The sequence below is a fragment of the Hemicordylus capensis genome, chromosome 6 (assembly GCF_027244095.1).
Source record: "Hemicordylus capensis ecotype Gifberg chromosome 6, rHemCap1.1.pri, whole genome shotgun sequence".
Classification (NCBI taxonomy): Eukaryota; Metazoa; Chordata; class Lepidosauria; order Squamata; family Cordylidae; genus Hemicordylus; species Hemicordylus capensis.
The window spans coordinates 102,168,130-102,185,270 of record NC_069662.1 but is presented as its reverse complement, the minus strand read 5'-3'; the positions used below and the strand labels follow the sequence as shown (position 1 = coordinate 102,185,270).

The 17,141-nt window shown below is 42.9% G+C and overlaps 1 protein-coding gene across 4 annotated transcripts in view; it reads left to right on the top strand.

The window, feature by feature from the left end:
- LOC128331672 (collagen alpha-6(VI) chain-like) overlaps nucleotides 1-17,141 on the top strand; it is a 130,595-nt gene that overhangs the window by 47,591 nt on the left and 65,863 nt on the right. For all 4 annotated transcript variants that reach the window (XM_053265375.1, XM_053265374.1, XM_053265373.1 and 1 more), the window contains 4 exons: nucleotides 9,952-10,298; nucleotides 11,319-11,397; nucleotides 13,046-13,191; nucleotides 13,418-13,510. In XM_053265375.1, coding sequence (XP_053121350.1) covers nucleotides 9,952-10,298; nucleotides 11,319-11,397; nucleotides 13,046-13,191; nucleotides 13,418-13,510 — 665 coding nt within the window. The remainder of the gene's footprint in view (nucleotides 1-9,951; nucleotides 10,299-11,318; nucleotides 11,398-13,045; nucleotides 13,192-13,417; nucleotides 13,511-17,141) is intronic.

The window sequence follows — 17,141 nt, the reverse complement described above, 5'->3', positions numbered from 1 at the left end:
TGGAGTGTTGATTAAGTGCACGTGTCTGCTGACTATAAATCAGGCAGCCTGTGCCTTGAGCAAACTGCTGGAAACAACACGTCAAATCTGCTTGGAGCTTTTGTCGGAGAGATTGTGACTTTGGAATATGGGCTTCTCACTCCTCACGTCTGTCTTCCTGGTGAGACTGTTAAAGCTGACTATTTAGCAGTAAAACTGAAACTTGAGCTACTGGCTATTGTGTCATAGATTTCTGGCTAGCATCTTCTGTTGAGTAAGCTCATGACATAGAGTTGCTGAGCAATCAAATTGAGATGTGTGTTGCACCAGAGACAAAAAGCCCTTTCCAGCTTTTTCCTGTGTTAAAAAATCCACTCAAAAAGACTGGTTAAAATTGCAAAGGACAAAAGGAACTTTATTTCAAATACTACAGACTGCTTCCATCTGAGACTTTCTCAGCTTTTAGTTACAGGCAAAAGAAACACTCAGTAACTACAAGAATACTTCAAAAAGCACCCTCATGTGATATTGGGGCAGCACACTTTAAAAATCAAGGTTACCCTGTTGTAAAGAACATAGATATAAGAAAATACAAAAAGCCCCTTTTAAGAGTTTACAGAGACTTTTACAACACCCTGCTGGAATGGGGCCGGCTCCATTACTCTTAGTTTGTTACATTACAGATAAAACACAGTAAAACAGTTGCAAGGTCATGCAAGGCACACCAAATTAAAATAAGAAAGCCTAACATGAGCTAACTAACAAACGGTTCCCTAGATTAAACCTTTCCCTGAAGCCAAAGCCCTGGCTTCTTTCCTGAACTCACCAAATCCATGGTAGGGACTTCAGGCACTTGCAATCCTAACTTCCTAGGATTGCAGTCCTCCTGGTTGTAGCCATTTCCTGGCCAGCCAACCTGTTAGCCGTGCCTGGCTCCAACTGAGAACAAAGAAACCCTTTTCTTCCTGCCGCAAGACCCTCTCGTTCCCGACCACTGTGTGCTGATTGGCTGATCCCTAGAGGTCACTGCCTGTCGGTCAAGACAGGGTTCACTTCTGGTTCACTCTTTAGGGGAGGGAGAGGCCATTCACTACAAACTTATTAACATAATTTTTATTAATAAGATATCCTTACTTGTGGATATATTATGTACCAGAGTACAGAAAAGAGTTTGACAAGAGCATACCTGGGAGTGCAGTAGTTTGCTTGTTTACACACCTTTACATATCTGGGGGTGGAAATCTACCCCAGAATCCAGAAGAGGGTCAAAATGGGTTGGCAGCTAGCACTTTTGAGATAAGAGACAAAAATGATTGCCTGGTGTATGCATTTTTCTGATCACAGCTATTGTGTTTTTTTCCTGCTCATAGCTAGCCATAGATGTTTTCCCATGTATACCCAACCAATTCCCAACGAGGCTCTTCCCTGTATAGCACACATTTTTATGAGTTGCTTCTGACCTGCTTGGGTGATCTGCACCTGATAATATTGGGTCCCCAGCTTTTCAAAAATGTATCTCAAATATCTCTGAGACTCTCAGCATGCATGCATCAAACCTGTGAGAAGAAACATGAACAAATCATTCTAACGTCATAATCTTATTAATGAGAGTGACTTTTGGAGGCACTTGTGTGAATGAAACTCATGACGTTAGATTCAGCCTTGAATCTGCTGTTATAAGGATGGTGCAAGAGTTGAAGGAGGGAGAGCTTGAAATGCAATGCCCTCTGCTTGAAAAATCTAGCTCCATTTTGACTTGGATCCAGCCTTTGAGGTGGGTCAGAAATGAGCGGGGTCCACTAGCACCCAGCCCTTCCACTAGTACCCAGCCCTCCCTTCCAGTTCCTCCACCTTCTGAAAGAAGGAAAGGGAAAGGAGAGGAAGGAAGAAAAGCCTTACTGTAGGAAAGGATAGGAGTAACAGGAGATGGAGAGCGACCGTGGATGCTCTCCACAAGGCCTTGTAGAATCCAGAGGAAATAGTTGTGGTATGCAAGGACAACACAGAGGAGTGGAATCAGGAAGATGAATGAAACAGATGTTATGTGCAGAGAGACAAGTGCAGACTGCTTCTCTGTGCTCTTGCTGCTGGTTGTTTGTTAGCCCCACCCACCTCTACTCAAAGATTGGAATGTAAGTAACTAAAGCCCCATTCAAAAGCTGGCCTGGATCAAGGAATGGATTAACCCAAAACACCACAGGCCTCTAATTTGCTGGAAAGGAAATGTGGAGTGTCAATTTCTGCTGAGGATCACAGGACGCACAGCTTTCTAATGACAAGTCTTTGATCTCAAGCAGGGAAATGATGCCCCTTGCATCAGACTCAGCTAAAGAGATGCCTTACAGGGCCTCTCTTACTATGTTAAAGTGAGTCCTTGGCTCTGCCTGTTAGGTCCTCCTCCAAGGTAGCCTTCTCTCTCTCTCTCTCTCTCTCCCCCTGAAGGAAAGCAGCGGGGCCGGGACGGGGGTGGACCTGAGATTTAGACAGTTATGCATTTCAGTCATCTCTGTTGAACTCTTGAAAAGCTCCTTGAGGTTTTCTGAATATTTGGAAGGAACACTTGAAAAGTCCAATTGCTTTTTGAGCGAGCCAGAGGGGACTTGCACATCACTAATCTGCTATGCAAGATGAAAGGGTGAGATTCCAGACTGCAGTTCTGAGAATTATGCTTGGCCTAATCAGGCCAATTATTTCTGGCAAATGAGACAAGTGATGACAAGTGGGGAGGCTACACAGGAACTTGGTAATACAGATTGGGAGCTGATAGGAGTTCCAACAAAGGCTGCTTTTACAGCCGGGAAGCTTTTAGATGAAGAATCTTTCCCTCCCTTTAGCCTGAGTGCTATTAGCTAGGTTGTTTGATCCATGATAAACAAAGCCAGTTGCAAGCAAATGCCATTCAACCAAAATGTATGGTCCAGATGTTTACAACAAAATGTCCTGCCAAAAGCAGCAAAGTCTAACTGTATTATTACCAGGGCTAATAAACACTTGTTCCTCGTGAACTGCAAGATGATACAGCAGTGCCTCCTAGAGGCCTTCGGCCTCCACAGAAAAACCCTTTGCCATGAGAGCAAACTCTTCGAAGCGCCTACACTTCTATACACAATGCATAGGACATTCTTTGGATGCCTATGCGTCAAATGTAAAGAAAGCATTTTCAGGGATGAGAGGCTTGTATCCAACAACCAGAGCATTTTCCTAAAATAGTCACTTGACTACATTAACTCATAGGTGTGCACTTTAAGATGTTGCATATGCTGCTGTGGCTAAGTTTAAATGCTCCCTGTCATAGTTGGGCACAACTATGTTGCTCTTCAAAACTTGAGCTTTTATATGGGGTCCCTCAGGGCTCCATATTGTCTCCAATGCTTTTTAACATCTACATGAAACTGCTGGGAGAGATCATCAGGGGATTTGGAGCTGGGTGCTATCGGTATGCTGATGACACCCAAATCTATTTCTCCATGTCAACTTCATCAGGATAAGGCATTTCCTCACTGAATGCCTGCCTGGAGGTGGTAATGCGCTGGATGAGGGATAACAAACTGACTGAATCCAGACAAGACGGAAGTACTTGTTGTGCAGGGTTGTAACTCGGGAAACGATATTGACCTGCCTGTTCTAGATGGGGTCACACTTCCTCAGAAGGAACAGGTACACAGTTTGGGAGTGCTTCTGGATTCACGCCTCTCCCTGGTTTCTCAGGCCAAGGCAGTGGCCAGAAGTGCTTTTTATCAGCTTCGTTTGATCCGTCAGCTGCTTCCGTTTCTTGAGATTCATGACTTCAGAACTGTAGTACATTTGCTGGTAACCTCCAGACTTGATTACTGCAATGCGCTCTATGTGGGGCTGCCTTTGTATGTAGTCTGGAAACTACAATTAGTACAGAACGCTGCAGCCAGATTGGTCTCCGGGTCATCTCATCGAGACCATATTACTCCTATATTATAGGAATTACACTGGCTGCCAATAGGTTTCTGGGCAAAATACAAAGTGCTGGTTATAACCTATAAAGCCCTAAAAAGCTTGGGCCCACGGTATTTAAGAGAGCGTCTTCTTCTGCATGATCCCCAACATCCACTGTGTTCGTCAGGGGAGGCCCATCTGTGGCTATTTTCAAGTCGTTTGGTGGCCACTCAGGGACGGGCCTTTTCAGTTGTCGCTCCAAGACTTTGGAATGCACTTCCCGCTGGTATAAGACTCTCCCCATCTCTAGCGGTTTTAAAAATATCTTTGAAAACTCATTTTTTTGATCAGGCCTTTTAGCTTTTGTAATTTTAAGTTTTGTAAATTGTTCTCATTTTAGGCAGCTTTTTGGAGTTTTAATTGATTTTAATGTTTTATTTGTTTGTATTGTTTTATTATTGTGTACTGCCCCGAGACTTTGGTTTGGGGTGGTATAAAAATCCATTAAACAAACAAACAAACAAACAAACAAACAAACAAACAAACAAACAACCCACTGCTTCCTCTTCCTCTTCCTCTTCGTTTCTCCTGCCTTCTTCATTTGTTTTCCTTCCTTTCTTCCTTTTCCGATTTCCTTGTTCTTCTCTTTTCCCCTCTCTATCTTTAATTGCCACCAACCTCTCCTTTGTCTTCTTTCTTATTAGAAATGCCACCCTCTGGAGAATTCCACACATCTCTTAGTTTGATGGTAGTCCCCCTCCTCCTGTTTTTCAACCCTGGCTATTGCAGTTCAGGGACTCTAACTACTTGCTACTGGGTCTATCTATACTACCAACCAATATCTGCTTCATACTTGTTAAACCATCAGGGCTTCCCCTGAAAGATCCTGGGAAGTATAATATATTACTGAGAACTCTGCTAGTGACCATTAGAACCAGGACACTTTCCAGATTACATGCTGCAACAAAGATCAAATGCTTTGAGATTCTGGGGTTCGTTTTCAATACGATTCTTTCAAGTCAAACTCTATAATGGAAAAATACAGCTATTTCCCTGCAAAGCACATGCAACGTTGTAGCTCTATATCACAAAGATACAGAGGCATATCTAGGGAAAATAGTGCCTAGGGCAAGCACTGAAATTGCACCCCGTGTCCAAACATCTGACACCCATCTTTCAGATAACTTTACCATAATATCAGCTGAAAAATACAAATCAAGCTCATTAATCTTTTAATATTTCAAAAACTATTTAGCAGTGGATGTAGCCAAACCAAAAAAATGCTGGAAAACTACAAATTTCAGTATACTTGGGCTCATGAAATACCCAAATATTATGTGGAGGTGTACTTGGAAAAACTAAATAGAAGTGCCTGTCTAATTCTCTACTTTGCATTGTAGCATCACTATTACATAAGTTTTACAAATAAATGGAGAATTTGACTTTTCCCAGATACTCTGAAAATAATTAAACAATATGCAGAGAAAACTATGTCACTGCTTGGAATATATTCTAGTATTTCAGAAAGACAGTTAAAATGAGAGAAAGAGCAAGAAACTCCCAGTGGACCTTAACTAAGGATTTCACTGATTCAAAGACAAACTCACCATTAATATCCATATTATTAAGACATCACATTTAACTCACTTATCACAAGAAGCAAAGTAAGAGCAAATGAATACAACCTAGCTCATAAACTTCAGCTCATTATTCACAAGCCTGATTCTCTGTACATAGTGCCAGTCTGAATATGTGTATAGTGACATATATTATATTTAAAAAACAATTTAAAAAAATTACCTGTAGCTCCTTCAGGGGACTTCCTAAAGGCCATTGGGGGGGGGTCTGCAAAGGTTCCCCCCTCCCTTTGCTGGCCTCTAGGGCCTCACAGGGACCATTTGAGCATGTGCAGTGGTCATTAAAAAAAAATTTTTTTTAATGGCCACTGAAAACAAAATGGCCACCACACTTGCTCAAATGGCCTCTGCAAGGCCTGGCATGGCCTAGGGCCTCACAGAGGCCATTTGAGCATGCTCAGTGGCCATTTTGTTTTTGGTGGCCATTTCCCCCCAATTTTTTAATTTTAAGAAATGGCGCCCCCTTTCAAGTGGTGCCCGGGGCACGTGCCCTGCCTGCCCCACCCTAGATACGCCCCTGCAATGATAAAAACTAAAAGAAGGCATTGCAAATGTGAACGGCATCATGCTGTCAGTGCAGGGTCTGCGGTGTCACAACACAGGAAGTATGGAAGCACACTTAGCAGATCTGTAGTGGCACTGTTGTAGGGTTTAATCCGGAAAGCACCCTGGTGAAGACCTTAACTATTAAACTGGCTTAAGTATGCTAGGCTTATTGGCTGGCATCCCGACTAATGCACTCCTCATGTTAAAGCTTTTTTTGTGTGTTATGTGATGAGGACAAGGGAAGGGTGATTTTTGGCAATCTCTCCTCTTCCCACTGCAAGTGAACCTCAACCACAATCACTTGTATCTCCCAAAAATATGTCCTTGAGGGTCCTACAATGCTCTGGGATATTTTTTAGGGGAACACGGGGCTGCAGAGGGGAAAAAGAAATAAGCAATCACTTCTCAGCCTTTGTGTGACAATGGCCACTTTTTTGTGAGTGCATTGTTAGTCTGGATGTTTGCGATGGTCTCTGTTCTGAAGGCAGAAGTGCTACATCTGCTCTTGTATGCCCCTTGCTTGCCGTAGACTTGCACATATGTCTGACTTGCTCCTTGACCATCCCCAGTCTGAAAGGAGGTTCCCTTGCTTTTGAGTTTCTTAATAAAAAGAATAGCATTCCTTCCAAAAAAGGGGAAGGGAATAGGAAAATAACTCAGGAAAGGGGGTGGGGAGCTAAAGGAGGATTTCTCTGGTTCAAACACATCTCCTCAGGCATTAAGCAGCTATCAGTTTTCTCACCATGTGTAGGCTTGCATGTGGAAGATCTTTGTACTTATCTAATAGCAAAATAAGGAGAGTTTTCCCTGGGATTCCACCCCAAGCCCAGGGAGGTTCAAGCTCTGTTGATAAGCGGGTGGTGGCAGCAGCTTTGAACCTACCAATAGTACAGAAGAGTTTTAGGAAAAGCCAAGCCAGGCAGCTTGGCAGGGATGATTCAGCATTTCTTCCCTCACGTGAGCTTGTTCTGAGACAAAGGCTTTAATCCGCTACAAATGATTTGCTTATAATGATTTTGATATCAGAAGCCAGCTACCTAGCTCAGAATTGGGGAATACCTGAGTTTTTTTTAAGTAGTAAATACAATATGGAAGTTTATAAAATAATCTGTACAGCAAGTAGGTAGCAAATGTTTTCTTGGGAGGTTTGCTTTTTGAGAAATAGTCAAGAATATGTTAATTTCATTCCTCTGAAGAAGTCAATCAACAACAACAGTGATTCAGCATGGCATTTAATATGCTGCTCCAGTAGCCCAGATATTCTTATTTAATCTGATGATCAAATTAGATAGATAATATTCCAGGTTGGGCCTTTGCTACCTACTGCTTAGAGAAAAGCTTACCATCAACTACTCTAAAACAAAGGTTATGGGTTTTGCTAGAGTTCAATCAAACCTAGATGGAAGATTAATAGCCACAATATTGAACAGGTTAGGATGTATAAATTTCTGGGGGTTGTTTTTCAGGCTTCTGGCTCTTGGAGAGACCAGATTGCACATGCCATGGAGAGTGCTCAAAGAAGCATAGCTCTATTTCTTAGATTTTTAAAAAAATTCAAATGGAGGTGAATAAAAAAAGAATGGAGGTTTGTTTATCCCTCTTGCACTTAGGGTATTCCAAGGTTAGAGTTGTCACACAACTGCTGTATGGTGTACAGTCGTGTGTCTATAGAGATTGCTGCCCCTTGGAGGTAATCCAGTCCAAGTTTCTGAGGGCCATTTTTGGTGTACCACGTTGTGCACTGAATGCTGCCCTCCATTTGGAATCTGGGTCTATTTCACTAGAGGCCTGGCTAATTAAGATCAATTTCTGGCTCAAACTGACATTTTGCCCTGAGGCTTAGCTCCTTTGACTGATAATTTTTATTCAGACTGAATGAGAACCCTTGAAGAGAAAGACTTGCGCCTCCAGCTTTGGTGTCATTGGGTTACCCTACCCCAAGGCAAAGGAGGCCATAAAGCAACATGTTAGGGACACTGGCTTTCAAAGGGACAATAGTATGATCTCTTGCTGCCCAGTGGTTAGAAATTATAGCAAAGATCTCTCTCCAGCAAAATACCTCTACAATCTAGTAACAGTAAATCACCTGAAAGTTTTAATGTTTTACCACTGGCGTTATTGGAAGGGAGATACCTGAAGACCCCATGCAGAACGGATCTGTCCTTGCCAATCATGAGCAGTTGAAACCCTGGATCACGTATTATTATTTATTTCTTACATTTCTATACCAGCCCATACAAAAAATTCCCTGGGTGGTGTACAAAATATGAGTGGCGGCGGCCAAGTGATATAATCTAGAATTTTTTTCCTGGAGCAAAACTATTGCACATGCAGCTAATTTCTTTTGAAACAATGTGGAACAGATTCTCCACCACCTCCCGCTTTCTTAATCTTGTGATTAAATTCCCCAGATCTTCAATATTGATTTTTTAAAATCCTATTTTCTTGCTCTGCTTACCATTTCCAAATTAAATCTCAGTTCCTCCTACACTTTGATACAATTGTGAGCATGAGGTGAAAAGGTGGAGGAAACCTAGCTAGGTAACATATATTTTGCTAGGTTTACAGAAATTACATCATATTGCTAAGAATTAGCCATTTTCATTAAAAGCCACATGTAGAATGAATGTGTGTAGAGGGGGACAGCATCACAGCTGCCATCTCCGCCTATGTGCATTTATTCTGAAAAGGGCTCGATAGCTGGTCTTACACTGTAGTGTCTTCACTGAGAAAAAGACTATGCCCTTTTCAGTGATACGAGAACATGAAGATGTAGCAATACATGTCTGTTACTTAGCAGCATTTTCTCCTCACCTAATGCATGGGAATGCAGGAGTTGGGCTTCATTTGATGTTCATCACTCCTTGCTCTTCAGCATTTTTCTGGTATTATTTTTTTTCATGGTTTCCTGAAACCACCATTCATCACAGAATCACTGCCTGTGGAATTTCCCTGGCATATGCCATATGCCAATGCCATATGCTTCTTTTTATACCATACAGAGCGAGGCCAAGATAGACCTTTCCCTTATTTACAGTGTACCACAGCTCAGAACATGGGCAACACTCATTGTCAATCTTTTATACCTGGCCATTTATGCTTTTAGATGCTGCCAGATTCTCAGTATGTCGCTGCTGATGCGCAACCATTCTGTGGGATCAGTTCTATTTATTTTATTGTTAAATTCTATGGCCTAGAGCTGACTGGTCTCTTCGGAAGCCTAGTTTGATCAATGGCCTGAATCCAGCATCCTTGATATGCCTGCAAAAGCAATATCAGTGCTTGGTTGTTCCACCCCTTTTTGCCAGTGGCAACACCAGAAATAAAAATTGAGAAGTGTCACAGAAGGAGCAAAGTGCATTTCTGGGTGGGCGAGCTGTGTTCCACATATTTGATTTCTGAAATAGAAATGGGTGGGGGGAGATGAGGGCCAAACTACTTGTCGAGGGGCACCCCCCCCCCCGTTCCCTATTTGAAGCTGCCTTTGTTTTTTTGTCCTAGCTTCTGACATATTAAAGTACCTTTTGACTATCTGGTCCACCTGTTACACCAGAGCAGCAGGAATCAATGCTGATATTTCAGTTGATAGTGCAGCTGGAAGTGAGACAAACGGGGTCATCAGCATTTCAGCCTACTGGCAGCTACATGCAGTGTCCCCCATATCCTCAGAATGAGTTTTTGAAGTGATTGATGCCATGCAGACAGTTTACGTCTGCTATGTGCTATGCAGTTTACGTCTGCTAAGTGCTATGATTACATCTTTTGTTTATGAACTCTTAACATGTTACTCCTCCTCTCAGTGTTGATTGGGGAGACAGGTTTTATTCATTTTTACATGCCATTGCTAATTTAATGGTGTGTTTTTTTGTTTCTCTTTAAGACTGCAACATAGATATTTCTGTAGGAGTTGATATTTCCAACCGTGAGAGGCAGACATTACATATGAATGTAAAGAAAATGCAGACATACCTGCCCGTACTCCTGCAGCGAATCGGTTCCACAATTAATATCAGTTGCACTGCTGAGTCTCCCGTCAACATCAGGTTTAGATACCAAGTGTTTGCTGGAAATGGCCAGTCCTTGTTTGACTCTGACTTTGAAGCATACAGTGAAGAGATTATTCAGAAATTCTTGGCTGTGCAAACCACGGTGGACACTTACTTGAACATAGGTTCCCTGCAGTCCTTTTGGGACAGATCGCTCAGCCTGGCCACTGCTAAAGTGAAGGTAATTTATTTTTGCATGATGCCAAAGGGGTCAGGTTATGAACCTATCCATTTCAATGAACTTTGAGTCATTCCTTGTTTTGTTCCAGGCACACTAAATCATCATCTGGGAATTTGTAACCCATTGGAAAACAAGTTTTTAAAAATAAAAATATTAAATAAGAATATGATCCTGACTTTTGCATATGAGCTGCTGTGGGAAGGGCAATTCTGGACCCTCATTCCTAAATGCCAACCGTTAAGCCAAGGAGACCTCATTTACATACCAGCAGCCAGGGGTGTAACTAGCAGCGTTTGAGGGTGTTTGGGAGAACCTGAGCCAACTTCCCCAGGACCCGCCCCCCCGAACCCCCCCGTTCCCTCTAAGGCATGTGCACGTGCTCACACTCACAAACTTTTTGATGTCCACTCAGTTCATTTTAGATCCCACTCAGGTTGAATCAAGAAGGCCCCATTCTGAATGCAGGTGCGCACACACTACCTTGATATGGTTGCCCAGAACAAACTCATTCCTCACAGAGATGAAAAAAATGAGAGGGACCAGTGCCCCCCACTGTTGCTACCTCCTGCCCTCAGCCCTCTTTTCTCCCTTACCACCATTGCTGCCTCCCCTTCTCCTCCTCTGGCTCCCAAGTGCCCCTGCTGCCAGTTATGATGATACTAGCGGAGAGGAAAGAAACTGTCCTCCAGTTTGCCCAGCCTACAATGCAAAAGCCACCCAATCTAGCTGGCTTTTGCATCACAGGCTGATGGCAGTGGCAGGGGCACATAGGAGCCAGAAGAGGAGAAGGAGGTGGCGGTAGCGGTGAAGGTGGTGAAGGCAAAATGAGGGTAGAACAAAGCAGCAATGGAGGACATAAAGGCAAAGACTTGGTGGTGGTGGCGGCTGCCGCCACCCAGTATATATATATATTATTCTGTTTTCAATGTACTTTTATATTCTGTTTTCAATATCATTTTCTGTGGGATACATATATAACTATATACTTATGCCATCCTCACCACTATTGTTTCCTCACAGGTTCTCTTAGTGTTTACAGATGGGCCAGATGATCGCATAGAAACGCTCAAAACAACAGTGGACTTTCTTCGAGTGAAAGGTATATTGACCTGCCCCTGGTACCCAAGAAACAATTCATTTCCCCACAGGGCAGACACCGGAATAGAGCTTGGCTCCATGAAGGATGGCTTTATTGCTTTGAGTCTGCTTTGCTTATTTTCCCCAACCTTTAAGTTCTCATAATCAAGAGATCTTTGCTGACATGATGCACAGCATTATACCTCTGTAAGGCTGCACTCTGTGGCTGCTGTGGAGTCGGAACGCAGCCCTGATTCTGGGAAGAATGGATGGTTGCACTAATAGTGCTTCCACGGTTTTCCCCACTGTCATGAATGGGGGAAACTGTGGAAACGTTGCTTGTAGTTCCACAGGATTGGGGCTTACTAGAATCATGGCTCTGCAGCAGCCCCTGGGTACAGTGTTATGAACAGGGGCCTAGCTAGGGGAGAGGGGGCCCATGTCCACCCCTCTGCTCAGCAGCCCCTTGGAGTGAGGGAGATAATGAAGAAAATAGTGAGGGGTAGAGCTGGGGGGCCCTCAAGAGCTGGGGAGGGCACTGGGTTCTTTGAACCCATCCACTCAATTATAGCTACAACCCTAGGTTATAAAGCTATAATGCTGCACATCATGTGGGCCAGCATGTTTTCATCCATGTAGACCAGGCCTGCTCAACTTAGGCCCCCCAGATGTTTTTGGACTACAACTCCCATAATCCCTAGCCACAGTAGCCAATAGCCAAGGATTATGGGAGTTGTAGGCCAACATCTGCAGGAGGGCCGAAGTTGAGAAGGCCTGATATAGATCCTATTTAACAAATACCAGCAATTGTGCATACATTGCAAGGATGCAGATAAAACCTCTTGCAACAGTAAATGGTAAAATTGCCAGATCAAAATTTCAAAAAAAGAAACAAGAAAAAAGTAAAAAGTGAGATGTATGATCACCATGTAGCTTGATGGTTTAGAAAGAAGAGGCATCTGTTACATTCCGTGGAATGGTGGCATTCTGAAATGTTAATCAAGGAATATCTGGAAATGCGAAAACACATTGCTTGGGCTAACTTCGGGGATCAGATGTGATGAGTGTACATATTTGGATTCCACAAAGATTCACAAGAAAAAAGAAGTAAATCAGCTGTAAAGCACATGCAAGAAAAACTTTTCTTTTTAAAGCATGTGTCAGGCAGAGATGAATGACTTTATACTGCCTTGATAAGTTTACAAATTAATCCCTCGAAAAAGTTAACCTTGTAACATGTTGGGAATAAAGAATATAGTTTTTTTCTGTACAGCTGTGTCCTCAATTTTAATTCCATGGAAAAAAATCTCCCAGCAGAGCAGAGTTGGCTCTGCAGGCCCCTCCAGAATAAAGTACAATTTTTTTGATACATCAGCTCTTTTTTGAATTCAGCTCGAGAGTAAAGAAACAACAGTGTACAGCGTTTGCAAAGAGAAAAGATGCATAGCAAGAAACAATTAGCTAGGGGAATCTGTCCTAATTTTACTGATTTGTCAGATCAGTTTGTTCTTATCTACTAAATGCCATCTATAGCTTTCTTGAAAACTGGAAAGATGGGTTATACATGTGTGGAAATAAATAAATGCTGTGCCAAAAATACATTATCTATGGTCATTGCGCTTCTTAGGGAATGAAATTTGGTAGTCAGTTTGATACATTTTCTTTTTCAGGGCTTGATGCACTTTTAATGATTGACCTGGAAAACACTGAGAGACATCAGGAACTCCAGGAGCTTGAGTTTGGTAGAGGTTTCAGATATATGCAGCCTTTGCACTTTGGAGACCCTGCACTTCCAAGCCTCTTATGGAGAGAAATTGTAAGTTTTGTGAAGCTGCCTTTTATTGAGTCCATTGACTCATCTAGCTCATTATTCTCCACCAACTGGCAGCAGCTTCGGATGGGGACCTTTCCCAACCCTCCATGGAGATAACAGGGACTGAACCTGAGAGCTTTGGTGCGCAAAGTATGTGCTCTTCCACTACACTGTGGCTCCTCCACACAAAATATGAACATTATTATGATTGTCATTCATTATTTTGCAGGACGCTATTGCAGAACGAGAATGCTGCTGTGTTTGGTGCAAATGTGTTGGACAAGATGGATTTCGGGGTATTCCTGGAACTGCTGGAAGCAAGGTAAAGTTAAAGTCGGGTTATGCTAGTTAAGGCAGTGATTCCCAAACTGTGTGCTGGGCCTCACCATGTGCCACAAGAGGGAATGAAACCATGTTGGATGCATCCACCCCTTTATCTTTCACAGCAGGGAGACCCCATGGATTCCCCTTCCCTCTGCCAGTGTAAGAGTAGTGACATAATCCTGATAGAAGGAGTCGGGATGCTGGCTAAGCAGGGTCTGCCCTGGTTTGCATTTGAATGGGCGGCTACATGTGAACACTGTAGGGTGTTCCCGTTAGGGGATGGGGCTGATCTGGGAAGAGCACCTGCATGCTTGCATGCAGAAGCTTCAAAGTTTCCTCCCTGGCATCTCCAAGATAGGGCTGAGAGAGACTCCTTCCTGAAACCTTGAAGAAGCTTCTGCTAGTCAGTGTAGACAATACTGAGCTGGATGGACTAATGGTCTGACACAGTAGGAGGCAGCTTCCTATGTTCCTATGGGATGCACTGGGAATTCCCTGACACCACCTACTCTACAGCTGATAGACGCAGGTGACTCTGAAGCATTATTTGTACATATTTATTACATTTCTAACACACACACCCCATCATGCAACCCATCATACCTGGAGTTCCTAAGCAGTCCCCATCCAGTCACTGACCAGACCTTGCTTAACAAGAGGTTAAGGTTGCTACATCATGTGCCTTCAGACATTGCTTGGTTCCATTACCATTAGCCAGAAAGGACAGTCTTATCCCGGATCCCTGAATGAATGGGCAGAGCGGGGGATGAGGCATCACAAAGCAAGATTTAGGTGGACTTAATATTACAGTTCTTAGGAGGGTAGCTTCCCACTGTTGTGAGAGATGATGAAGAAAAAAATCCCACATCTTTTTGTTTGTGAAGCGTGCTTTCAATTTTAATCCAGGACGAAATAACGACAATTGTGCCTCTAGGATTACCATCTGGGGAAACAATGAATTAAGGGTTGTACTAGGTTTGTTTGCATTTGCATTCCCCCAAATGAACAGATATGCAGCTTGGGAGTACCTCTGGACCAAGGACTCATTCTGGTTTCTCAGGCTGAGGCTATGGCCTGGAGCGCTTTCTATCAACTTTGGTTGATATGACAGCTGTGTCCGTTCCTTGAAGATAATAATGTCAGAACTGTGGGGCACGCTCTGGTAACCTCTAGGCTTGACTACTGCATGGGGAAGCTTGCAGACAGGGGGGTTACATGGGGTTGCCTTTGTATGTGGTTTGGAAACTTCAGTTGGTTCAAAATGCAGTGGCTAGATTGGTGTCCGAGGTGTCTCGGAGAGACCATATTATGCCTGTCTCCCTGTAGACATTTGGCTGCCAATAGGTTTCCAGGCATAATACAAAGTGCTGGTAATTACCTTTAAAGCCCTAAACAGCTTTGGACCGGGTAACCTGGGGAAGCACCTTCTTCTGCATGATCCTCACTGCACATTAAAGTCATCGAGAGAGGTCTGTCTCTGTATTGTCCGGCTGTGTATTGTCCGGCTGTGACTTGGGAGCGGGCCTTCTCAATAGTCACTCCTGGGTTGTGGAATGTGCTACCTGTAGACATTTGTGGTTTTACCAGCCTTCAAAAGAGCCCTTGTCACATTTTTTTAGCCAGGCTTTTAGGAATCTCTGAATGTTTAATTTTTTTAAATCGCTGTAATATCTGAATATTTTAAAATTGCTGTTTTAATAGTTGGTTTTATTTTCTTTTTATTGTGTTTATTTTTGCAAACTGATTAAAGCCTTTGGAGTCAGGCGGTATATTAAATAAATAAATAATTTAAAATTGTCATTAAATTATGCATGTAGAAATAGCTAAACATTCTGGGCATTGCAACAAGAAGCAATTTCTTTTGTTAATCTTCCTATTGTTCCAATATTCCCTTTACAGCTGTAAGAGATTTTTGGCATCTCAAAATCCCTGCAACCAGGAATAAACGAGGGCTCCAAAAATTCTCACACCAATACTGGGTGTGGGTCCTTTCTGAAGGTTCTGGCTGCCAAGAATCCCAAGACTCAAGAAGACACGAGGAGAATGAGGGGGTTATATTTAATCAAAACAGATTTATTTTCTTACCAATGTTCAGATGAATCACAGCATACAGCATGCAGCAAAATTACTTCTCTCACACAAAGCAGTCACAAAACTAACAGCCTTGAGACACTGACAGGACAGCCAGACCCTTGCGGTCACAATATACTATACCCCAAGGGAACCTCGACTTGTTCCTCTTTTTACTAGATGCTAGGTGCCATCAAATTGATTGATCGTATCAACTTCTGCCTTTCCTTCTCCAGTGTGCTGTGCCTGAGCCACCCTCCCTGAGGGAGGGAGCTCCCCTTCTATCCTCAAATTAGGGTTTTAAGTATCCTCACCTTTCCCACCTATGCATCAATAGTGATTGGGCAAAGAAGGGGTCCTGACCATCCATGACCCTCGGCTAACCTGTCCCCCTTGACATTTAATACTATTGGTCAAAGTTGGCCTGTGCGTAAGGGAACCGAAAGGTACAGACTCTGGGCAGCACCAAACTTTCCAAGCGTGAAGTTTGTGGTTAGCATACTCTTACTTTTTAGACTATGCTTTTCAGTGAAAAATGAGGAAGTTTGCCTGAGTTGACAGGCTGGGTCTCTAAGATTAGATGAGAGAGAAGGTGGGGGCTTTCTTGAACAGTGAGCAGGAAGTTACTCACTTTGCACTCTGTATAAGCTCTGGAGGGAATTCGAATGTGATGTGGGAGAATGGGACTCCACCGAGGTGGGAGTATGTATATGGAACCGTGAAGAGGATATCTTCATGGATATCTTCAAGCATTTCTCTAATACAATATGGCTAACCTATCTATGCACCTATCCAATATAAAATTGACCTTATTAGGCCTTACACAGCTAGCCCCAGGGCAGAACCCCAAGTCATTACTTCACTCTTTGTATATATTCATTCACTTAAATGAATGAAATCATACTTCTAAAAATGGTTGGAGTTGAGGCTAAAAGCTGATGACTGAATTATATGAGGTGTGGTGGGGGGAGTATCCGTATGTTTTTGCAACCAGTCACATGGCATGTGGGGAAGGGGGATTGATTTAGATGAGGAAAGTGGCATGGGGTAAAGGGCTGTCCGAGCACCAGTCTAATACCCCCTTCTCCGAGGATCAAGCTTTAACAGAGTGCTTTCAGAGCACAGGGAGAACACAGAAAGCATTTGTGCTCTGTGCAAGAGTACCCCTGCTTCAGAAGCGTTGGGTCTAATGCTGTGAACGTGCTGATGCTAGAAGCATGCATGAGTGTTAGGATGGTAGCCACTGACATTGAAAGCAACTCATTTGAGAAGAATAACTAGCTTAGGATATGCTTAGTGTTCCAGTAATTTCAAATACACTTCCAATACATTTGGAACACACTTCCTGCTGAATTAAGAGCCTCCCCACCTCTTACAACTTTTACAAAGGCAGTCAAGACACATTTGTTCACCCAGACTTCTAATTAGATATTGTTTATAATTGTGGTTTTAATAGTTTTATTCTTTTAAATTTTAAATTGTTGAACTGCTTTAATCTTTTTATCTGTTGTTTTTATTGTTTTGTTGTAAACCACCCAGAGACTTGCATAAGGGACAGA